Below are 26,802 nucleotides of genomic sequence, written 5' to 3'. Positions count from 1 at the left end.
ATTTGCCTATTCTAAGGGACAAAAAAAAAACCAAGTTTCTGGGAGGGAAAAGCTCTTTATCTCTGTATGATAATTTGGAGAGTTGATCCAAAGACGGAAAAAGTGAAAATGATGTAGAGATCCTGCAGGATGATTTAAATCTGGCAGTATAGGTAAAGGTAAATGGATATCAGTTTAATGTAGCCAAATGGGAGGCAATACATTTAGGAAAGAAGACACCGCAAGCTGTGTCTTATATTGATGAAAATGAACTGCAGGAAATTAACAAGGCTATGGATTTGGGAGTGATTGTGGACAGGGAGTTGAAGTTTGGAGGGTATATTGCAAAAGTGACCAAAACATCAGATTAGATGTTGAAGGACACACTGACAGGCAGAGATAAAGAGGTTATTATTTTCCTTTATAAGGCCACATCTAGACTACTGCATGTAGATCTGGTCACCTGGATTTCATTTGGATGAAGGAATGGTAGTGGAGTGGATCCAGAGATGAGTGACCAAGATTATGATGAGTTTATGGAATGATTCCTGGAACAGACTGAAGGTCTGTGAGCTTCAAAAACCAGCTGATAGGTGTAAAAAAGGGAACATAATAGAAATATAAGTTAATAAAATGGTTCTACAGGATTTCAAAGACTTTTATCCCAATACATAGCAGAAAGGGAGAGAACATGTGGTAGCCCAGTAAATTGTATAACAGTGTGCTTAGAAGGGTGTTAGGAGTAGATTTTTTTTGCTTGGAGAGTGGTGAATGAGTGGAATGGATTGACAGGGATGTTTGTGAGTGTTCAGTGAATGAGTTTAAGGAGCGGTACTGGTGAACAATGGTAATTGTGGGTCTCCCACCATAACCATTGTTTTTGTAGAGTCTTTAACAGAATGGAGTTGCCCGAGAAATAATAATAATTTATTTATTTTATTCATTTCAATATGAAAATAGACAAAGCACCACAGTGTATTTTACGATAAAGTTAGGCTAATATTAGATTCACTATTTTCCAGTATAAAACACACACAAAGTAGTAAAGAAATGATATTTTAATTTGACTAGTTTCATGAAAAAACTTTGTTTCACTTTATCAGGAAATAGCATGAATAAATTAAAAAAACCAAGCTAAGTAATAACAGTTAACATTTCTAGCAAAGAATCTAGACTATTTTATACTATATTTCCTGATGAAGTGAAACTTTTTTTTTTTTTTTTTTAAACAAATTTTTTGAATTAAAACAGTTTCTTTTTGACTTCTTTATTATGGTTTAATACTGGAAAATAGTGATTCTAATATGTCCTTTCTCCAAAGAAGCCTACACAACGAGAAAGTTAGGCTAAGTATCGATTTTTCACTATTCTATAAAATGAAATGCAACTTTTATATGAAACCTCTGTTTGACTAATTTTGTATAAATTCATATATGAAATTGTGATTTGGCGAGAAATGTACAAATTACCTGCATAATTAATCTGGGAATCTCTAAGTGGTCTCCGTTCCCAATCAGAAAACTGCTCACTTTTATTTAGAGGATATCCTAGCATAATCTTTGCAAGCTGGCCAAGTCCTTTCACGCTATAGTTATAAGATGGATCTAATATTTCTGGGTGCCATTTCTGCAACTTAAAAGATAGTATAATGTTATTTTTCATTTACTAAGAATCATTGTGACAAATCATCTCATACAAACTTAATGCGAATTTTTTTTTTATGTAGTCCCCACCCACGATAGGTTACATGCAAATCTATATAACATTTGTACCATGGACTGACTAAGGATTTTTATTTTTCCAAAAATCAGTTTTGAATTTTTTAATTTATTTTTTACAAAATCTGGAAACCTTTCTCTAGAGGCCAAACATGGAACTTTTTCAAGCTACTTCAGATCTCCAATAACTGTGTGGTTCTCTGAATGCTGGGCAATGAAATTCATCTCTCACTTAAAGACAGTCACAAATATCCTGCCCATGGTGGGATTTGAAACTGCAGCCTGTTGGTCAGAAAGTGGATATGATAACCACTCAACCGAACAGGCCTGCAATCATATTCTGATTTACAAAATTTATTTGAAAAATCGTGACATTACACGACATTTCTTTCTTTTTTTTTTTTTGTACAATCAGTTGTACAAACGTTTCTTCTGTACAATGAGTTATACAAACTTTTCTTTTGTACAGTTTGTGCATGCACCATTCAGATTAACTAGTTATCCAATTTGGAAAATTTACTAAACATGGCACGTGATGATAAAACTGAACAACAGGCTATACCTATGAAGTTTAAGGAATTTATAACTCCATAATGTTTCCTACAAATAGAATCTGGAACTGAAGACATATATGAAGTTTCAGGAAACAGAATAAGTGATCAAGAGCTCTATTAAAATTTCAAAAATTAACCATTAAACAAATCCTTTATGTAAATAAAGATCATAAAGAAAGGCTGTGTCTGTTACATACTTTGCAATTTACACTTTTTGTTTTGGTGGTTACAATGTAAACTGCAGTACACTTTATGAATTTTTACCATCTGAGATTCTTCATGTTCTAGTCATCAGTTAGGATTGTCATAACTAATAATGATACAAGATTGCTTTTTCACTCTCCTTTAGACTAATAACAAGAGAAAAACTTTAGATAATGAAGAACTTTCATCCCAAAAAACATTAAACCACTTCAGCATTCAGACTAAAAAGGCTTTAAATATAAAGAGCAACTTTTTGTACAACTAGAACTGGGCTTCACATTCAAATAACTGCATCATTGTTTATCTAGTTGACATAATAGCTTTCACATCTTTATTGAAAGTTTAACTGCTTTAAGAGCAATTCAAGTGAGTGAGCATTAAGTCTTGGTTTTTAATGGACTAGGTAGGCATGCAGATAATTTTAGATCTATCTGAAATGATCTTCATAAGAACTTTCTTTTGTTATATATTTCTAATACATTCTCCAATTGAATTTCTCTTGAGAAGTCTGGATGACTTGCTTAACAAGTTATTGAAGAAAATTGCAACTATAGAAATTTTGTGGTTTAAATTTACATAAAAAAGACAGTAGAAAAATAACCAAGCACTTAGAATAACATAAAAGTTGATTCCATTCTACTAAACATTGTCTATTATACTATGATAGAAAAGAGTTTATTATACTATGTTAAAGAAGGTAGGTGATTACAAGATTTACTATGCATGGCCCATGGCAAACCAACCAAGGTACCATTTTCATGAAAATTGTCTCCTACATGACTTCACTTAGCCACTTTTAAAAATGACTTGGCATTCTTGAATTTTTCTCTATATTCTCCAGAGCACATGACTATTTGCTAGGAATACTTTCAATATGATATCTTTTCCAGAATTGCTCCTAACTTCTTAAAATTAGTTCTGATCTTTCTATCCTTATGGACAATTTCATTACACTATTCACTAGTGAATTCAATCAATATTTTCTTCAGATTTTTAATCGAGTTCTCTAAGGTATGATTTTCTTTGTTTCCAAACTGTTTCACTTTTTTCTCCAATAATATTTGAAGAAAAGTAAAGAAATAGGCATATCACAACTGACTTTCAGAAATCTCTTTCTCTCCTATATAATCAAACCTGTTTAAAACTACAGAGAAAATCAATAGCCAACTTGTTCACTATCCAGAGGCTTACTTATTCATAAGTGGTTGACAATATGGATTCTGCACTCTAGATATGGAGAAAATAAACTCAGGCTGTTGCTCTTCACATTTCTGAGGCATTTAATTAGGCCTGATATTTTTTGTTATTCACTGCATATCAATGTGGATCGGCTCTGTGCTTTTGCCTATGACAGTTCATCATCATCAAATTGCTGATATGTTTCCTCAAAGGGATATACAGGACACTATGAAAGTACTACATGAAAAGTTTAACTTTCTATTGACAATTTTCCTCCAAATTAGTTTGTTATCTGCTAGGGCTCCCAATATTGTCAGCTCTTACATTCCAGTCTTCTGAGGCATCAGTCCACCTACATCTTGGTCTTCCTCTGTCTTTTTTTCCTGTCATGAAACACCTGTTTGCTAATCTGTCCTCTCCCATTCTGTTTTGAAGTGATCACACCACCTGATTAGCTCTAATCATACTAAGTCGATACTAACAGCAATGTCAAGTTCCATCCTAATATCTTCACTTTTAATGATTCCATTGATGCCATCTGTTCACTATCCTAATTTTTCTCAGAACTCTCATATCTGTAATATCCAGTCTTTGATCAAATTTTCCCCTCTAATCCAGCTCTCAGATTCATACATTAAAACTGGCTTCAAAACTGTCTTGCATGCTGCTAGTTTACTGTTTTAAAGAATTTCTCTCTTATTACATATATATACTAATTTTGCTACTTCTGTTGTCTATTTCCATATCTTTACTAAAAATTGTGCTTAAATAGTAGAAATGTTTTAGTTGTTTTACAGGTTCTCCATTCAGAGTGCAGTTGAAATTTTCAGGCCTATTTTTCGTACTTTCTGGTTGTTTAATCGCTGAATTTAATTTCATGCCAAATTTATTACAGCAGTTATTCAATTCACTTAAGGAAAGCAAAGTTGTACTGGATTTATTTAAAAGTATAACATCATCTGCATTAAGTAAACAGCTAAGTTGAATATCTCCAATTTTGTTATCAGGCCTAATGCCACTTTCCTTAAGACTGTGATTCATATATGTGAATAAAGTCGAGATAGTGTGCATCCTTGCATCAAACCATCTTCCTGTACTTGTAATTTAGAATTAAAGTATCATTTAATTCTAAATGCTGACTTATAAGTTCACATAGACTGCATATTGCTTGGTACAATGTCCAATTCATACTGTCATAATAATTTTCCAGATCTACATAACTTTAATATGGATCCTTGTTATATTCCATTATTTCATCTCCAAGTTTCTCTTTGACAATTTTTCTTAGCCCCTTCACAAGAATGCTTACATATGTGTTACTTGAAACATTCAGTAGGGAAACCGCAGTGTAATTCTCGCTGTTTTATTTCTATTTTTACAGATGGACATTATGAGAGCTCCACTCCAATCATCTGGATTCTACATTCTGAATTATGCAGTGCAGCGTAAAACTTTTATACCTCCATACTTGATCATTTTTGGTCAAATATCATCTACTCCAGTTGCCTTCACACATTTCAGGATTTTAATGACTTTTTCTAACCTCAAGTATTGATATGTACCATTGATTGCATTCCTTTGTAAATATCTTCTACACTAAATTAAAGATGCCAAGAAATTATATTCTTCCTTTAATCCTTTATCCAACTATAAGCAAAGTTTGAACCTGAAGTAACTTCAGGACTGGGCAACTCACATCACTTGCCTTAGTATCTCATATGCAAAGCACATCATATCCTTTCGGACATGTACAATGCTATGCATTATGGGAAGGGTCTTTACCCCAGACCAGTTTTGACCTTAACTGAAGTCTCATCAGTGGGAGCCAGACCCTGAAGTGATACCAAGGTCGAAGTAATGCAGAAGTCATATTTCCATATACAAGTAGCCAAAAGGTATCACACCTTATTACTAAAATAATCTGGATTAGAGATAGATGCTGAAAGTTTTTCCACTTGGTTATACTGTAAATTAAAGATGTCATGAAATTATATTCTTGCTTTATTTGGCATCTTTAATTTACAGTATAATAAACCAAGAATATAATTTCTTGGCATCTTTAATTTATAGTATAACCAAGTGGAAAAACTATCAACAAACTTTCAATTTTCTACTACTGCTAGCATGACTTCTTGTTTCATTTAACAGTCTTTTATAATAATTACTCTAAGCATCTAGGATATCTTTATCATCAGTTTTCATGTCATCATCGTCATTGATTCCTTTTACAGCACCCCTACTTTCATTTCTAAGATTTTTTTCAATAGCCTCAAGAATATTTTTCCAGCTTTCTGATATTTATTCTCTATGTTCTTACCAGTCTTCCCATAGCTTTTGTTTAGCCAATTTTATACACTGCATTGCTTTTTTTACATTTTTCTCTGTATTCTCTTCGGGCATCTGTCAACCTGCTGGCTAGGAATTTTTGATATGCTTACTTCTTTTCCCTATACTGCCTCTTTCACATCTTGCATCCACCATGGAAATTTGATTTTTCCATCCTTGCAGCAACTTCATGAAATGCCTCTTTGGATAGATGAACCAAAATTTTATTTAGTCTGCAACTGAATCTCCAAAGTCTCATTATTGTTCTAGAATCCCATCATTTCCCTTCCAATCATATTTGAATGCTTATATAGTTCACCTCTAAAAGCTGTTCAACTTTAATTCCTTTTAAAAGTTTCTTACATATTATATTTTTCAATATGATAGTCAATTTTATTCTGCTCAAAACTCATCATCATCATCAAATTCCTGATATATACCCTCAAGGGGTGTACAGGATACGATAGCACTACATGAAAATATTACATCATTACTAACTTCCTATCTACAATTTTCCTCCAAATGAGTCTGTTAAATGTCAAGACTCCAATATTATCAGGTCTTATATTTCTGTCTTCTGAGGCACTTTTTACTGTATCAATCCACCTATATCTGGTCTTCCTCTGGGTCTTTTTCCTGCCAACCTGGCAGAGAACACTTGTTTTGCTAATCTTTCCTCTCCCATTCTGCTTAACGTACCAATTAAAAATCAGAAAGCAGTCGTTTTTTTGCCAATTTTTTGGGTGAGGATGAATTGATGGATCAAATTCATCATTATTTGAAAAATAATCATGAATTTCTGCAAACACAAATGAAATAGCAGATACACACCGTTGGCAACTTTTCTCGTTTGAAAGGAAATAGACACAAGATTGTCTAGCGTCTATATTCGGTTGTATTTATATGTGAAACCAAAATTCAAAATCACTTTTGGTGCAATAAACAAAAGACTTGTCACAGACTTTGTATGTTAAGGGGTTAAGTGACCATACCACCTGAGATTAGCTCTGCTAATTCTGACAATATCAAGTTCTTTCCTAATATCCTCGTTTTTAATATGATATTGTCATTGATGCAATCTCTTCATGCCCCTAATCTTTCTCAGGATGCTCATATATGCAGTCTCTAGTCTTTAGTCAAGTGTTTTACTTTTAACTCAGCTCTCAGATCCAAAAGTTAAAACTGGTTTAAACACGGTCTTGTATAGAGCTAATTTAGTGTTTTGGTTAATTTCTCTCTTATTCTATACAAATTTATTCAGTTGACTTCCTACCATACCAGCTTTGTTGATTCTGTTGTTTATCTCCATATATAACTTACCATCTTCACTAACAATCGTGCCTAAGTAGCTGAAATTGTTCTGTAAGTTCTCCATTCACAATGCAGTTGATATTTTCAATGTTTCTGCCTATTTTCATTATCTCTGTCTTTTTAATGCTGATCTTCATACCATATCTATTACAACAGTTATTCAATTTAGTCAGGGAATCTTGCAGTCTTGTAGCAGATTTATTTAGAAGTATACCAGCATCCGCATAAAGCAAAGACTGAGATTAATACCTCCAATTTTGATATCAGGTTTAATACCACTTTCCTTCATAATGTGATCTATAGATAATGAATAAGAGAGGGAATAAAGTACATCCTTATCTGACACCAGATTTAACATTAAACCATATTCCTGTACTTCCTTCAATTCTAACTGATGACTTACAACTCAAATAAAGACTAAGTATCGCTAGATATAATACCCCCATTGACACCATATAACTGTAGTGTTTTGAATAGCTTCTCTCTTGGCACCTTGTCATATGCCTTTTCCAAATCGACAAAACTTAAATACAGATCGTTGTTATATTCCCATGATTTCTAAACTATCTCATAAAGTGAAAATCTGATCCCGACAGCCTCTATTTGGTCTGAATCCAGCTTGTTTTTCATCAAGCTTCTCTTCCACCATCCTTCTCTACCGTTCCTCAAGTATACTTCCATATATTATATCTTACCAGGAACACTCAGTAATGAAATGCCTCTAAAATTCTCACATTCAGTTTTATTTAAATTTTTATATATGGGTACTACTACTACAATCATCTGGAATTCACACTTTGACCCTGCCTTCTGAACTATGCAATGAAGCCACTGTACGAATTTTATGCCGCCATATACTCGGGCATTTCTGGTCGAATATCATCTACTCTTGCTGCCTTCCCACATTTCAGGTTTTGATGGCTTTTTCTACTTCAAGTATGGATATGTATTCCTGACTGCATGCCTGGTCAGTGTTTTTTTTTACCACTGTGCTATCATCGCTGCTTGTTCCATTTAGCAGTTTTTCAAAGTAATTACTCCATACTTCAAGGATATCTTTTTCTCCTGTTTAAATGTCACCTTTATCATCTCTAATTCCTTTTACAGCACTCTTTCCTCCATTTCTGAGCTTCTTCAACAACCCGCAGTATATTTTGCCACCTTCTTGATATTTATTTTCTATGTTCTTGCTAAAGTCCTCCCATGACTTTTGTTTAGCCAGTTTTACACAGTGTTTAGCTTTCTTACATTTATCTCTGTATTCTCTAAGAGCACAAGCTGACTTATTTGCCAGGAACTTTTGATATGCTTTCTTCTTTTCCTCTACTGCCTCTTTAACTTCCTGTGTCCACCATGGAGTTTTGATTTTTCTATCCTTGCACACAACCTCACCACATGCCTCTCTGGGTGTGTTCTTCAGGGCTTGCCACCGAATCTCCAAGGTATGGTTCCTGCTCTCAAACTCTTTCATTTTTTCATGAATAATATTTGTGTATTTCAGTCTACAGTTCACATCTTAGAGTTGCTCAATTTTTATTCTCTTTAAAACTTTCTTACATATTCTTCTTTTCAGTAAGAAATTCAATTTTATCCTGCTCAAGACTAAATGGTGATCACTTCCACTTTCAAATCCTGTGTACACTGTAGTGTCCTGCACCAGTGGGAAAACATCACTATCAACAATAACATAGTCAATGAGACTTCTTATTCCTTGTCTGTTCTCTCCATGTAAATCTGTGTACATTTTTATGTTGGAACATTGTGTTAACAATAACCAGTCTATGTCCTAAGCAGAAATCCAACAGGTATTTGCCATTATTATTAGCGTTGCTCTTTTTTCCAAATTTTCCCAAAATATTTTTGTACGTCTGACAATCATTTCCTACTCTGCTATTTAGATCCCGAACAAGGAACAACTTTTCCTTTTTCATTGTGTCAGTTGCTTTCTCTAAAGCCTCAAAAAATTCCTCCACTTCTACCTTAGTAGAACCTTCTGTGGGACCACAGGCAAAAATAAGTCTCATTGTCCAGTTCCCAATTCTCATATTTGCCCACATCACTCTACATGAGACTGCCGCCATTCAAGAAGATTAGCCACGTATTTAGTGTTGAATACTATTGCTACTCCTTCTTTTCCTTGATTGTCATTGCCTGAATAAAAATATTTGTATTTATTGCTCAGAAAGATCTCACCAGTTTTTGTCTTTTTTTGTTTCAGTCACCCCTATTATGTCGATCTGGTACTTATCCAATTCCTTCTCTAGTTCCATTTCTTTGCCACTCAGGCTTCTTATGTTGATAGTACCGATCTTGAACTCTGATAAAGTTGAGTTGGGCTAATTTTTAGGATTTTTTCCAGTAGCTGACTTTTCGCCGTTTGCCCCTGGTTCCCTGGCGAAAATAAAGGGGAGGGGGGGTCCTTGTTTAACCGGGCAATGCCCCAGCCAGCATGAAATTCTGTCATGTTGTACCATGATTTGAAATTTTTGTTTAAGCCAATAAGAATATAATTTGGTCAGCTAAATCCCAAACTGCCAGCCCATCCTCTTCTGTTCAGGAAGAGGCCAGTGGCCTTTTTTTGCCATAGGGCATAAAAGCCATTAAATTTTATGTCATATCAATGGCATTTTATGCCATTAAAGGCAAGGGGCCACAAGGGTAGTGGTCCCTTGCCTTTAATGCATAGCATCATACATCTCCTCAAGAAGATGGGTTTTGCATTAAGGGTAAATATTAAGAATAGTGATCAGAGCTTATACCACCTTTACCACGAGTTGCACTACCTTGTGGGTCAGTTAGACTCACACTATGTGCAGGTGCAAACTTGACTTATTTGTCTGTTTGCTTACTTGGGAAATGGAGTAAAACCAGGTTTAAAATTGCTTGGTATCTTTAACATAAAAAGGCTTATCATTTTATATATATATGTATATATATCTCTCTCTCTCTACACACACACACACACACACACACACACACACACACACACACACACACACACACACACACACACACACACATATATATAGAGAGAGATGCGAGTACGCTGTCTAATAACAAGCTTAAAGAGATATAAGAGACATTGTGTGAGTCTTCTGCGTTGAATCCTAGGACTCTATTGGAATGTCAGAATTATAATAATAATAGTGAATTAATTAAAGCAGTTAATTAAATCAGGATAAAGATTAAGCACCACAGATCATATCATATACATAATATGATATACACTAAAAAATGATATACATACTTGTCCAAAAAATGTACTAAAATCCAGAACATTTTGAATTTCTTTTCTTAACTTGCCCTTTGCATCAGGAATGCAATTTTCTAACATATGTATGTCAGATATTATGCTGTATCCTTAAAAAAGATAGGAATAGGAGGTATTACTACAGTATTTCATGTACCATTTTATTTTACATATTCTTTTTAGAAATAAATTCAGATAACTTATATATTTTCAGTTTAATCATATATCACACCAAAAAGGGGATTGCAGATGACCACAAAATTTCTAAAATAAAATCTAAAACAGTTTGGATTTCTAACAGCATTTTCTACTTTTGTGGTAAAATATAATCATTCCTTCTGCATATGGTTCATCATTATTCTGTTGCTGGCTGCCTCATTTAACAAGTTTTTCAAAGTAATTACTTAGGGTATTGCATTATGGTCAAAACTATTCAACCATTGCAGGCGAGTGGTTAGTGCATCCACTCTCCAGCCAAAGGGCTGTGGGTTCGAATCCCACCGTGAGCATGGATGTTTGTGATTGTCTGTAAAAATACTAGTGGTGGTTGGCAGTAGATGCTGTTGATGTAGATGATGAAAGTATCTGCACTTCATTGTAGTTGGTGGACTGAGTGGTGGAGACAGAGAGCTGTGGAGCCCTCCCTCGATGAGTCTTTGGACTCCCTGGAGGTGTCATGTAATAATAATAATAATTATGCAATACTTCTCCCAAGTATAGTTATATAGTTGAGAGAAGAAGCCTTCACATTGCCTGTAAAGAATATAGAAACCAAGACTTTTGACCCAGCATTCAATCCTTACATTCACCCATGATGACACCTGTTATTAACCATCTACTTTGATGATTAGTGAGTCAGGAAAGACAGGCAATTCAGAAATTAGCCAACAACTTCTATTGAAACAAAAACAACAACTACTGACTGTATAACAATCAAAATTTCTGTCAACCAATACTGATTATTATATTGAAATGACTAAAATACTTAGTACCAACTCTTAATACTTTGGACCAGTTAACCTTAAATGCATGCTATTTATAGACATGAACAAAAAATTTCTGAACACCCTACTAATTCGCAGATCCTTAAATAACCACAGAAACACAAATCTTATTAAAAACCAATCTTACATGTTTAAAAAAAAAAAAGTGATCAAGCTCTGAGAAAGATGGAAGTTGGCTGTTATTTAGAATACTTTCCTTGACTCATATTGCACATTGTTTTGTGTCAAATTTTAGAAAGTATTTTACATTTTCAACAAAGTATTGCATCCTGTAGTTCTAAAATTTTGCAGCCCAATTTTGGTTCCAGTGCCTTAGTCACTTCTTTTTTTTTTTAAATTATGTATATGATTATTTTAGTTCAAATTAAGTGAAACTTTAAGTGTACTTTAAGAGATATAACAAACAAATATATTCCTAATCTGCTCAAAAGTGACTGAATAATGCAGCATGTGGTGCTTTCAGTATATCATTATGATTTCCCTCATTCCAGTCTGAAAGCTTAACAGCCTCTGAATATTTTAGCCAAATGTAAGAAATGACTACAATGCAAGAAGCTACTATATTCTGAATTCCACTGAAAATGGTAAAATACAGCTTGTAAATCAGAAAAGGAAGGTACTTCTCCTTTATTTTAGTCTGAATGGGGCAAAATTCTCATGAAAATCAAAAAAATGACTCTCGTGAGATATTTAGGAATACCACATGCCAAATCTGGTAGAAATGGGTGAATGATGCAACAACAGATATATGTGGAGGAAGCTACCCTCCCAACTCTCCCATTTTAATCTGATTAGGTTAATCAAATTAAAATAGAGAATGGGAATTCATACAGGGATACGCTGTTCAAATGATTTCAACAATACTTTTTTTTTTTTCATTTTAAAATTGCTCTACTTCTTTCATTAATTGGATTCAATTTTAAATCTAGCAGGTTGTGTCTTGTTAAATAAATGGAATGAATTGATATTTAAATTGGAACCAATATTACAGCAAGTTGAAATTGAAATAGCAATTCTTGTAATACAATCAGTTTGTAGCTCTCTAGAGTTAAGACACATCAGTCACTACACCACCTTTGTGTATTGGGATTATCACACATTCTTTCCACTCATGCGGAATCTTCTCATATACTTGAGTTACGTTTTGTAGTGCAGTAGTAGTAGTTGAGTTCTATGATATATAAATCAGGTTAATGGCTTTTAGCAAAATGGGCACTTGTTAGTAGAACAATCTCTTCATGACACTAACATATCATCCATGCTGACAAGAGTTATTCTTTAACATGCTTCATTTTTTACTTGCAGCATAATGATAGAATTTTTTTGTGTTGTCTTTAGCATGCAGAGCCAGCTTCTTTTCATACTTTACTTTCCAGAAAACAGATGGAACTCTTCTAGCTTGCACCTTATAATTTTCTTAACTGACATCATGTTTGGTATTCCTTCTATATCCTCTTTTTCTTAAGAATCTCTTACCTGATAAAATTATTTCACTCACACTCTATTTATTCATTGAACTTTAGGGACATATTCAAATACTGATGTATTTTTTAAATATTTCCCATAAACTGCTGAATCTAGCAACCGATTCCTCTCGACATCTGAATTTCCATCTTTGAAGTTCAGTAACCTTAACTAAATCAAATATTTATATGCTTAGCAACTTGACAGATCAGTACAACATGATCACTGTTATTAACTATAGAGAAAACAGTCACTTCTTTTATTGACTCCCCTCTGACATAGTTTCTTTAGTCGCATGCTGCTGAAGGAAGTTGTCATGCAATAGCTCAATAAATTTGGCTTCATTCTTTTCATAAGATTTCATTACTATCCAATCAATGTTCAAATAATGTCTACACTATAATTATATCTATACACAAATGCCAAGAGGCATATTGCTGAAGTGGCAGGGTCGCTCACAGGATATTTGATTATTGAAGAACACACTAACAAGCAGAGATAAGGGAGCTATTATTCCACTTTATAAAGCTTGCAGAGCCAGCTTCTCTTGATATAACCACAACTGTATTACTCAAGTCTGTTCACTTGGTTTTTTTGGGGATGAGGAAGTAGTGGAGAGGGACACTTCAGAGGTGAGTGACCAAGTGCCCTGTGGAATGCTCCATATGAGGATAGATTGAGGGTTTATGGGTTGCAAAAATTGATTGATTGAAAAAAAAAAAAGGGGGGGGGTATGATAGAATCATTTAAGTTACTTAAAGATTTTATAGGATTAATACAAAGGAAATATTTCAGTACCTCACTGGGAGGGGAGGCAGAATAGTGGTTAGCAAGGCCATGAGGATTAGATTTTTCAACCTGGAGAGTGGTGAATGAATGGAATGGAATGGTGAATCAGTTGTGAGTGCTTTGTCTGTTAATGGTGTCAAGGAGAGGTATGATATATATTGGAATGATAGTTTGAGTCTACTATGATGAGTCTCAGGATTCCATTGAGGTGCCTATGCAGTGATAATAATAATCATAATAATTATGCAGTGCAGCCACCATAAAACTTCTACACCTCCATATTTGAGCATTTCTGGTAGCACATTATCTATTCCAGATGATTTCACATTTCAGGCTTGAATGATTTCCTTCATTCTCAAGCACTGATATGGATTCTCAATTGCTTTCTTTTTGAATATTGTTTACAGTTGCTCTGCCTCTACTCCTTTTAGAACATCTTTATCTATTGTTTATCATCATCATCAAATTCCTGCCATGTACCCTCAAGGGGTGTACAGGATATGATAGTACTACATGAAAAATTGACATCATTACTTACTAACTTCCTATCTACAATTTTCCTCCAAATCACTCTGTTACTTGTCAAGACTCCAACATTCTCAGATCTTATATTTCTATCGTCTAAGGCACTTTGTACCATATCAATCCACCTATATCCTGGTCTTCCTCTGGGTCGTTTTCCTGCCAACCTGGCAGAGAACACTTGTTTTGCTAATCTTTCCTTGCCCATTCTGTTTAAGTGGCCATACCACCTGAGATTAGCTCTGCTAACACATTCCTGGATGCTGACAATGTCAAGTTCTTTCCTAATATCCTTGTTTTTAATATGATATTGCCATTGATGCCATCTGTTCATGACACTAATCTTTCTCAGGACTCTCATATCTGTGGTCTCTAGTCTTGGGTCAAGAATTTTACTTCTGACCCAGCTCTCACATCCATAAGTTAAAACTGAATTAGATATATACAATGTCTTGTATACATCTAATTTAGTGTTCCGACTAATTTCTCTCTTATTCCATATGAATTTATTCAATTGACTTCCTACCATACCACTTTGTTGATTCTATTGTCTATTTCTATATTTAATTTACCATCTTCACTAAAAATCGTGCCTAAGCAGCTGAAATGTTTTACTTGTTCCACAGGTTCTCCATTCACAACACAGTTGACATTTTCAATGATTCTGCCTATTTTCATTGTCTTTGTCTTTTTAATGCTGACCTTCATACCATATCTATTACAACAGTTATTCAATTTAGTCAGAGAATCTTGCAGATTTGTATTTTTGTATACTTATTTATTTATAAGTATAACATCATCCACATAAAGCAAAGAGCTGACATTAACATCTCCAATTTTGATATCATGTTTAATACCACTTTCCTTCATAATGTGATCCATATAGATAATGAATAACAGAGGGGATAATGTACATCCTTGTCTCACACCAGATTTAACATTAAACCATCTTCCCGTACTTACTTCAATTCTAACTGCTGACTTACAACTGAAATAAAGACTAAGTATTGCTTGATATAATGCCCCATTGACACCATATAACTGTAGTGTATTGAATAGCTTCTCTTGGCACCTTGTCATATGCCTTTTCCAAATCGACAAAACTTAAATACAGATCTTTGTTTTATTCCCATGATTTCTCCACTATTTGTCATCAAGTGAAGATCTGATCCTGACAGTCTCTATTTGGTTTGAATCCAGCTTGTTCTTCACCAAGCTTTTCTTCCACAATTCTTCTCAACTGTTTCTCAAGTATACTTGCATAGATCTTGCCAGGAACACTCAGTAGGGAGATATCTCTGTAATTCTCGCATTGTTTTATTTCCCTTTTTATATATGGGTACTATGAGAGCTCTACTCCAATCATCGGGAATATCACCAATTCTGAACTATTCAGTGCAGCCACTGTAAGACTTTTATACCACCATACTTCAGCATTTCTGGTCGAATATCATCTACTCCTGCTGCCTTTCCACATTTCAAGCCTTTGATGGCTTTTTCTACTTCAAGTATGGATATGTATTCCTGACTGCACGCCTGGTCAGTGTTTTTTACCACTATGCTCTCATCACTGTTTGTTTCATTTAGCACTTTTTCAAAGTAATTACTCCATACTTCAAGGATATCTTTTTTTTCCCTCCTGTTTTCATGTCGCCTTTATCATCTCTAACTCCTTTTACAGTCTTTCCTCCATTCTTAAGATTCTTCAAGAAATCTCCAGAATATTTTGCCACTTTCTTGATATTTATTTTCTATATTCTTGCCAAAGTCCTCAAGGGCTAACATTTCCTTTTTCATTGTGTCAGTTGCTTTCTCTAAAGTCTCAAAAAATTCCTCCACTTCTACCTTAGTAGAACTTTCTGTGGGACCATAGGCACAAATAAGTCTCATTGTTCAGTTCCCCAATTCTGATATTTGCCCACATCACTCTACTTGAGACTGCCTGCCATTCAAGATGATTAGCCTTGTACTTAATGTTGAATACTACGGCTACTCCTTCTTTTCTTTGATTGTCATTGTCTGAATATAACATTTTGTATTTATTGCTCAGAAAGATCTCACCAGTTTTTGTCTTTTTGTTTCAGTTACCCCTATTATGTCGATCTGGTACTTATCTAATTCTTCAGCTAGCTCCATTTTTTTGCCATACAGGCTTCTTATGTAGATAGTAACGAACTTTAACTCTGGTGATATTGAGTTGGGGTGTGCTTTCAGATTTGTTCCAGTAGTTGACTTTTTGCTGTTCGCCCTGGTTCCCTTGTGAAAACAACGGGTGGTCTTGTTTAACCAGGCGACGCCCCATGAAATTTTGTCGTGCTGTGCTATCATTTTGTATTTTGGTTCAAGCCAATAAGAATAAAATTTGGTTGGCTAAATCCCAAATTGCCAGCCCATCCTCATTCGTTTAGTATCCAGGTAAATACCCAACAGGGTACACCACAAGAAGGTAAGGACTGGACATTAGGTCAGAAGCTCTGGTCGGTTCTCTGCATTCCTTTAAAGGCTATGTGGAGGTCTCCTCTCAGTTATACAGCTTTGACTCTTAAGCACCCTGAAATTATAAATATATATTAAAAACATGTCTATATTGGTATCATAAACACATCAGTTCACACTTCGGATTTAGAGAAAGATGTTGGAATTTTATTTTCCACTTGGTTAGACTTTAATGAATTTAATTTAATCTACTTCAGGCACAATCTTTGTTTGCTTACACTTGGATAAAGGATTAAACTAAAATCATTATAGTCTAACCAAGTGGAAAATAAACTTCCAACATCTTCCTGTGTCCACCATGGAGTGAACACTTCCAGTGTTCACTCCATGGTGGACACTTCCTGCAGACCTTAAATTACTCTCTAAAGCCAGAGTAATTTAATAATAAGGTGGCACACTTTTTGGCAACTCGTATAAGTAAATATGACCTCTCCATTGCTTCTGCCTTAGTATCACCAATTCTGGGTTTGGCTCCCACTGACAAGACCTCAATAAAGGTCGAAACCGGTCTGGGTAGTGGCCCTTCCCTTAATGCATAGCATTATACATGTCCGCAAGGAGATGTGCTTTGCATTATGGGAGATACATTATGAGACAAGGAGTGATGAGAGCTTGGTTCACCTTTGCTACGAATTGCCTCAGTCCTAAAGATACTTCAGGTGCAAACTTTGTTTGCTTACACTTAATTAAACTAAATTCCTTATAGTTAACACTTCATGCATGTAAAACAGATGAAACTCAGAAAACAAAAACAGCAACTTATGACAAATGACAACTTTTGATTGGATTACATCACACAATAACCAATCACAGCCACTAACAACTTCTGGGTGCTTGCTATTATCTCAGCGCACATCTTGCCTCGCCTTCTGGACCATTTAAAACCACTGGAATGCTAAGTATTTGACACGCTGCGCCATCTGCATTCTGTTTAAATGGATCAAAGGTCAGTATTTGTGACTGTACACCTGGGCTATTAACAAGGATGTGGTGTAATGTTTATGTTTTGAAAAGTGTCCTTTTCATGAAGCATTAATATATTGTGTTTAATTTTAGGAATCATGTGAAGGTAGTAAACAATTAGATGAGCCTTTAGAAGGAATAAATGCAAAAATATAATATCGGTATACTGCTATTTTGTGGGTGTACAATGCACATCTACCACACCCGGAATATTCGCCCCTGATATATTCTCTCTTTCTCTCACTCTCTTGTGTCCATCAGATGTTCATTTCATATCACAGTAGAACAACCACTGCATTCTCTCATTTGCAAATGCATGAATGACATACAGCTTCCTTGTCCACTCATTTCTGTACGCAAGTTCTTATTAACGTATTTAAAGTATTCACAATTACTCCAGAGATACTAACTGGTCGATAATTGGATACATCAGCCTTTGCACCACCGTTGTGCAGTGGCATTATTATACATTGTTTCCATTTTTGTGGGATCTTTCCTGAGCTATAAGACTCAAATTATACAAACAAGTCAAGGGCCTAGAGAGTTTGATTGGACATTCCTTTAGCAAATGTGTTGATATCCCATGTGTCTCGATTGATGAATTCTTAGTGGTTATGCAACAGCTCTAGATCCTTCTCATGCATCTCTTATCTCTTCATCCAATGTAATGATAGTACTGTGCACTATGTTATATACACCAATTTGACAGATCTTGGCAAAGCAAGCACTCATTATTTGAACTACGCCTCATCTAGTTCTGATACTAGGGTACTGTCTGAATTCAGTAAATTTATTCTTCCATGGTCATTCTTTCTTTTACTTGCAGCATCATGATCAAATTCTTTTGGGTTGCCTTTAGCCTATGGAGCCTATTTCTTTTCATATTGAAATTCAATTTTCCATTACTTGTACAATACTTGTAACTTTTCTGGCCTGAGCTTTATTTATATATTTCATAATTCCCATCTCTCTTATTGTCATGATATTCCTTCCACATTATTATCTTCTTATGGATTTCTTCTTTAATGAGATTGCACAACCATTTCACTCTCACTCAATTTGTTCTCCAACAGGGGCGAATGATGGTCTTGAAATTCATGCTTGCTCTATCATTCAGGGAGTGAGAGGTGTGATTGAAGTCTGATTAGTGGAATAATGAATTACTGACCATTTAAAACTACATATTTAGAAATTTATGTACATTTAATCATACAAATACAATATTTATTTTACAAATGATATTCTATCTTTATCAGTTTAGCTACTTGAATACAAATTCTACCATATGGTGCTTTAAGAACTGGTCAATAACATCGTCATAAAAAGTTGGTTGTAACTTAATTTTCCCAAGCAACACACACACACACACACTTGTAAACGCTGGCTGAAGCTCACTGGCTAGAGCTACTTTGACTGTGTATGGCCTTATGTTTAAGACGACATGAAGGGAGCGGAAATGGCTATGCATGCGCATGAAATCGCAGTGCTTCAGCAAGGACTTGGAAGCTCCTATAACAGAGCAAGCCAAGGTAGCTTTGACTAAATGAGCAAGCATCGGCCTTCGATACACAACGCAAAGCTCAACTATTGCCGCACAAGCTTAAGACGTCTTCTATCTACAAAAATAAAAGCCTAAATGGAATGCTTATAAATGCATGCATTTATTAACAAATAAATATTACTTCTTTCTCAATTAATGAGCTAGCATAGCAAGCATGGAGAATTTGCCACTGTTCTCCAAACTCTTAGGACATATTCAGATACTACATCATTTAAATATCTTTTAAAAACCTCCCATGCACTACTGATATCCTGCCCATTCAACAACTGATACCATGGAAGGAAAGACAGTATTCTCCTAAGTTTGTAATAATTTCCAGATTTGTAGTTCAGCAAATAATCTGTCCTGATTGGAACATCAATATGGTTGGCCATTTCCCAGGTCAGTACAGCATGATCACCATCACCAACTGATGGCAAAATAGTCACATCCCACTGAGACACTTTCTGATGCTGTGATCAAATCTAACACTTTGTCCTAGAGTTGCTTCTTTCACACATGCGGCTTGAGACAGTTGTCGCTAATATTCAATTAATATTCAGATAATTTAAGTCACCAATAATGATTACCCATTTAGTACTCATCTGGGTAATTTGGAGATGCATTTCTTCATCCCCAGAAATGAATTGCCAGGTTTTAACTGTATTTTTTTTTAATGTATTGATTAAAATAACTGTGTAAAATCTTAATAATCTGTATTAATTAAAATAAGACTATCCAATATCTTTGATAGTGATACACAGTCATTCCAATTCAAGTTTGGACGATGCAATAAGGGTATGGCACTTTTTTGAATAAACATTCAAACTTGTGGCAACAACGATGGTGTAGACATGTTTCAGACCAGAGGATATTGTGGTCTATATGTATCCCATGTTGTGCAAGACCAGATTTCTCAGATTTCCTATTGATGATATAAGACTGGTGTTCTTGTATTTTTTTCCCGCTGAACATCAAGTTTATCCGAAGTAAGAAAGGTGAGTCACAGAGAACTTGGTAGATGCCAGGAAGAGCAAGAAAAGAATGTTTATCTTTAAAAGATGGGAACCATGATGATAGTTTGTTGACATAAATAAATGTAACCACTAGATTGTACTTCTTAAGAATTCTAGAAATTGGTTCCGAGATACCAGAAATGCATAGGGGATAGGGATCTACATATTGTTTCCAAGTTATTTGAGCTAGGATTACAGGAATCAACAAAGACATTGTGTGGTCCTCTCTCAGAAGCCATTGAGTTTCATATATTATTTGATGTTTAAAAGTTCTTGTTGTAGTTGTTGCAACATACAGCATATAATGTGAGCACTTTGTAATAAAGTTCTCACATAAAATAATAAAATTAAAATCTGATAATTTTAATCTTCTGAGAAGGATGGTGAGCAGAGTGCTTGAATGCAACATCCAGTGAAGGTAGGCTTTTGATAAACAGAAGTAATCAGTTCACCTGATGATGAATGGAGGAGTAGGATATCTACAAATTATCTTTCTTTGGATGTCCTGTTCCTTGGCTCATCTTTAGGTGAACTAATTCCTCCCAAGATGATCTAGTTTTCTTGATTTTATGCATTAGTTCTCATTCTGATAAATAATTTCTCTAGGTGCCTGATGCCAAGTCCATTCATGTGCAAATATTTAACTTTATATAAAATAAAGGTTTTCCTATGAAAACCTTAGCAGTGGTATTATGGAACAAAAAGAAATATATAAATAAACATATTTATTCTGTAAATAAACTTACCTAACTTTAATAATGTTGGATTACAGAAAATGGAAGCAGACAGAAAATGCCAATATTCAGTTGGAAGAACATCATAAAGGGCTATACAATCCAAAATATAAATAGAATCCCACACTGCTAACTGGAGCAAAGAAAGTCTGTAAACAGATATCAGTAATCAATTGCCTTAATTGTGATTATAAGTTTGTGTCAAAACTGTTATTAAGATCATAATTGCCTCTTGGAAATTTGTCAGTATTCTAACAGTAATCATAAAAAATAGCTATAGTTTTTGTAATAAGATTTTGTTTTATTATAATAAACATTTATTTAACCATCAATAAGTTACAGACTCTCATTATAGCAAACTCCTTTACTCTAACAGACTACCAAAAAGTTAGGTAAAGAACTCATATCAAACAGCACTGTTTTAAAGGAAATTTAATATAACTCACTTTCTGCTGAAACAAACTATTCCTCTGATCTCAATATGTTTGATAGTAATAGATTTGATTGTATATATAGTTACACCATTAAAATATAAGTCATGCATAGAATACACTCCATATGTATTCATCTATGATGAATGATGAGAGAATTGTCTCATCATAGATGAATCTCATCATATCTCATTATCTCATCATTAAATCTTCGCCGAAAGGAAAGCATTTCAGTTCAAATTACAAAAAAGGGTAACCTCATGTAACAATTCTCTACTGGGATTCAACTTTTTTTTTTTTTTGTGAGCAGGTCCCCATTATATTGGGTCAACTGAAATCCCCCCCCCCCATCTGCAATGTGGTATACTTATGCCTCTCAATAAAGAGGAATGTTTTAACAGAGTTCACTAAACAAATCGTAATTATGGTTGTTTGGTTTATAAATCAAAAGAGAAAAAAAAATGAACAATCCTGATGTTTAATAGATGAAACATTTATTATAATTTTTTTAGAATATTATTATTTAGAGCATTATTCTTTTTTACAATATTGCAATAACAAAAAAGAAGAAACAGTAGGAAAATAATTGGAACTAATCAATTTGAACATTACTCTAGTATTAGATTTTGCAAATTTCTTATTAACAACCGTTTAAATACACACACACACACACACACACACACACACACACACACACACACACACACACACACACACACACACACACACACACACACACACACACAAAATGGGAAATAACATTTTGTATATTTCATATATCACCAACGAGGCCAAGTGCCTTTCCAGATTTGAATTTCAAAAAAATTCTTACTAACATCTTAAAAACTGGCACTTTTTTAGCGAGTGTATAATTGTACAGATTTCCACTGAATGTCATTAATATCGGTAATTTTATGTTAAAAAATAAACTTCCACAAGGAAATTAGTGTAGGGGACCATAATTAATAATGTTCTTGTGTTAATATTATCCAGCTGTAAGAGAAAAAATGGGAACTTTCCAGCAGCAATGCACACATCAAAAAGCAAAATTAAAATAAAATTACAAAAGAGGACAAATATGGACACACTGAAAGCAACAGAAGAGAAAACTCATAAAAATGACAGCATTTCAACTAAAATATTTGCAAAAAGTGATGAGAAATATATAACATATATGTTGGGATATAATACAATATTTGAAGTTAAAAAAAAAAAAAAAAAAAAACCTGCTGAAACCAGGAGTCATCTTATACTCTGCATATTCAAAGCGAACCTTTGAACTCAGTGATTGAAAAAAAAAATCAAGTGATCATCTAGCTGCTGCAGTAATGTACTGTGCAGCAGTGTTGTTAGATATAAGTATTGTGTTCTAATATTTGTATTAAATAAATGTATTCATTAGGACAAGCATGCACTTTTTCATTTATATTCTAATGACACCATACTAGTGATACACAAAAACTGAAGACTAGTATATATACATAACAATTTTATTGATTTGTATGGGAAGACATAGTTCATAAATTACAATATATAAAATACCAGAAGTGATTGCTCTGCCCATATTATATTAAGGTAATGTTTACTGTTGTCAGCAGTAAATATAAAACTTGTAGTCATCCGGATTTTGGGGGTCATCTTACACCACAGCAAATACAGTAACTAATTTTACTTTTTATTTTAAATATTAATGTTTTTTTTTTCTTTTCCTCCAATGAACTCTCAATCACCTGTTGCAGCATCATTATCATGTACTAAGCACAATATTCCTCTTTCACTAAAATGTTTTTGTGATAACACATTAACAAGTCAATTGTTCAATATATGAACGGTATAAAGCGCAGGCCAGAAGGGTGACGAGTGTGGTAAGAAAAGCAAAAAAGGATTACGAAAGAACATTGGCCATGCAGGCTAAAGACAATCCTAAACAGTTTTTTAGATATGTAGCAAGTAAAAGGAAAAATGTACATGGCAGATTGATTTTAAAGAATGCCGATGGTAGGGAGGTAACTGAACCAGTTGAGATAGTTGAGTTACTGAGTGAGCACTTTGCAAAAGTATATCATCCAGGTGGTGACATTGCAGAAACGAATAAACCAGTAGATTATACGGGAATTGTGGTTAATGAAGTGGAGGTGAGTAGTCTATTGCATAACCTCAATGTCAACACATCTGTGGGATTGGATGGTATACCAGCTCGTGTTGTACGAGAAGCAGCTAATGAATTGTCAGTACCCTTGACCATTTTATTTAATTTGAGTCTCGGGTCTGGGTTGGTCCCGAGCGGGTGGAAAGAGGGGAAAATAGTTCCACTGCATAAAGGTGGTTCCAAGACTGCTGTTGTAAATTACTGACCGATTAGCATATCAGGAATCATTGTCAAGGTCTTAGAGAAATTAGTCAAGAAAAGAATACAGGATTGGATAGATGAAAATGGGATATTGTATGGGGGACAACATGGTTTTGTGAAGGGTAGATCATGCCTCAGTAACTTGCTCACGTTTTATAACACAGTGACGGCTGAACTGGATAGGGGTAATGGGTTTACAGTGATACTACTGGACCTTGCCAAGGCCTTTGATAGGATACCACATGGAACCCTAATCAGTAAACTGGAGCAGATGGGTATAGATATAGGGTTGGTGAGATGGATAAGAGGGTGGTTGAAGGAGAGATATCAAAGAGTGGTTTATTCAGGAGTGAAGTCTAAAAGACGTCTTGTGACTAGTGGAGTGCCACAGGGCTCTGTTCTTGGACCACTGCTTTTCAATTTGTTCATCAATCATATTGGAAAGGATCTGAGAGGAAGTGTTCACTTGTTTGCTGATGATGCAAAGTTGGGTAGAGCAATTGTGAGTGCACAAGATGTCAAAATTTTACAGGATGATTTGGATAGTTTGGAGGACTGGGCTAGGAAAAATGGATGTCAATTTAATGTGGCAAAGTGTAAGGTTATGCACTTTGGGGTGAAAAGAATAGCAGCAGTATATCGCATTGGTGGAATCATACTCCAGGAGATTGATGAGGCCAGGGATTTGGGAGTGTTGGTGGATAGGGAGTTGAAGTTTAGGGGGCACATTGCAAAAGTAACTAAAACAGCTCACCAAATCACTTGGCTTCTGAAAAATACTTTAACATGCAGAGACGAACAAGTTGTTGCTCCTCTGTATCGAGCCTTGATAAGACCCCATCTGGACTACTGTGCCCAGCTATGGGCACCAGGGTTTCTTCGTGATGGGGAGGAAGTGGAGAGGGTCCAGAGACGAGTGACCAAGATGATAGCAGGTCTGTGGAATGAACCTTATGAGAATAGGTTGAAGATTTGTGGGTTGCAGAAATTGGACGATAGGCGAAGGAGGGGTGATATGATTGAGACATTCAAATTACTGAAGGGTTTTTATAGGATTGATCCAGAAGATATTTTTGAAAATATGACTGGTGGTGAGAGGACTAGGGGCCATGCATGGAAGCTGGGCAAGAGCGTGGTTGACAAGAGTGTTAGAGCTAGGTTCTTTACTTGGAGAGTGGTAAATGAGTGGAATAAGCTTCCAGAGTCTGTTGTGGGTGCTACGACCGTGAATGAGTTCAAGGCAAAGTATGATAGATACTGTGTGAATGTTGAATAGTTGTTCTTGACATGATGTTAGGGCCTCCCTCGATGAGTCTGTCGACTCCTTGGAGTTTCCCGGAACAATAATAATAATAATAATAATAATAATTCTTTTTTAAATAACGAAACCTGTGGTGTGATCATAATTAAAAGAAACACACGTATTAACCACAGTGAAAATTATTTAATTGTAAATATTTCATCCTAAGTATCTTAGGACATCATCAGTACAGTAGTTTAAAACAATAATAGGAATAACATATAGTTAGGGCACATGATTACAATAGAATCTCATTAAATGTGTGTAACATGTTACAAAAAAAAAATAAAATAAAAATAATTATTTAACACAATTTTCTATGACAATTTCCCATACTTTTGGAATTGTAAGAACGTCGTTGCAGTTTAAGTTTGGTCTGTGTAGTAGGGCTTCAGAACTTTCTTTGTATAAACGTTCATGTTTATATAAGATCTATGTAAAAGTTTAGACTTTTCCCAATAGATCCTATGGTTTGGATTTCAATTCCGTGTTGAGAGAGGCCAGATTTCTGCGGTTTAAAAAGACGAATGTGGTCTTGATGTTCCGAGATGCGTTTCTGAACAGACCTACCTGTCTGTCCAAGTAAGACAATTTGCATGAGCATGGAATTTCATAAACACCAGGCAACATCAAAGGTGAGAGTTTGTCCTTAGGAGAAGGTAACAAGTTGTAAATTTGGTTGATAGGTTTGTAAGTAGTGGCAAAATTGTATTTCTTCATAATTTTAGAAAGATGTTCGGAGATGCCTTTGACGTAAGGTATGGGAATCCTATGGACTTCTTCCTGTCTGGTTTGATGTGTGGAGAAGTGACTGATGATTTTTTGAGTTGTTTTCGGATTATATCCATTTAGGATTGCCGTATTTTTGATTACTTCTAATTCCTGGTTTAAAGATTCTTCAGAGGAGCAGAATTTGTGTGCTCTAGTGATTTAATAATGCCAGATTTCTGAGATGGATGATGAGTGGAAGAATTGTGAATGTAGAGACCTGAGGCTTGCGAAAGACAGATGTGGCGATGGAACAGTCTTCTTTTCTTTGGATGTGTAAATCCAAAAAGGAGAGATACCCTGTAGAGATTCTTTTTCTAACATAAAGTTGATGCGATGATGAAGAAGGTTAATTTTATCTAGAAACAGTTGTAATTCATGTTCGGGATGATCCCAGACTGCAAATATGTCGTCGACATATCTTAACCAAATTTTTGGTTTGGGTTCAAAAGTGAGTATTTTTTCTTCAAGGTGTTCTAGAAACAAGTTTGCTAGATTGCATCAGGTTACTTCACCTGGAAAGGTCAAATTTATAAGCAAGAAGAAGGAACAGCAACGGGATCTCCTTTATCACTAAACCTAGCAAACTTATTTCTAGAACACCTTGAAGAAAAAATATTCACTTTTGAACCCAAACCAAAAATTTGGTTAAGATATGTCGACGACGTATTTACAGTCTGGGATCATCCCGAACATAAATTACAATTGTTTCTAGATAAAATTAACCTTCTTCATCATCTCATCAACTTTACCTTCAGTACCGTCTTCAATTCCTTCAGAGCTGTTGAATAAACTGCTGCTGTAACAATTTTTTGGTCAGTACTCAAAACATTTAGGGACCCACTTCACTGAGAGCTTCTGCATGCAACCTTTTTTTGAGGTACCTGGTAAGGATTACACCATTC

General features: G+C 34.8%; 1 protein-coding gene across 6 annotated transcripts in view; it reads right to left on the bottom strand.

The window, feature by feature from the left end:
- The window catches only part of LOC150103803 (exonuclease mut-7 homolog), a 317,319-nt gene that overhangs the window by 120,794 nt on the left and 169,723 nt on the right, over window positions 1-26,802 (bottom strand). For all 6 annotated transcript variants that reach the window (XM_090396546.1, XM_090396545.1, XM_090396544.1 and 3 more), the window contains 3 exons: window positions 21,061-21,197; window positions 10,518-10,630; window positions 1,449-1,611 (listed from right to left, as the gene is read on the bottom strand). In XM_090396546.1, the coding sequence (XP_090252672.1) occupies window positions 1,449-1,611; window positions 10,518-10,630; window positions 21,061-21,197 (413 nt within the window). The remainder of the gene's footprint in view (window positions 1-1,448; window positions 1,612-10,517; window positions 10,631-21,060; window positions 21,198-26,802) is intronic.

This window comes from Typopeltis vanoorti, chromosome 8, assembly GCF_054136105.1.
Source record: "Typopeltis vanoorti isolate ZY-2024b chromosome 8, IOZ_Tvanoo_1.0, whole genome shotgun sequence".
Lineage (NCBI taxonomy): Eukaryota > Metazoa > Arthropoda > Arachnida > Uropygi > Thelyphonidae > Typopeltis > Typopeltis vanoorti.
This window is presented reverse-complemented; position numbering and strand designations above follow the sequence as displayed.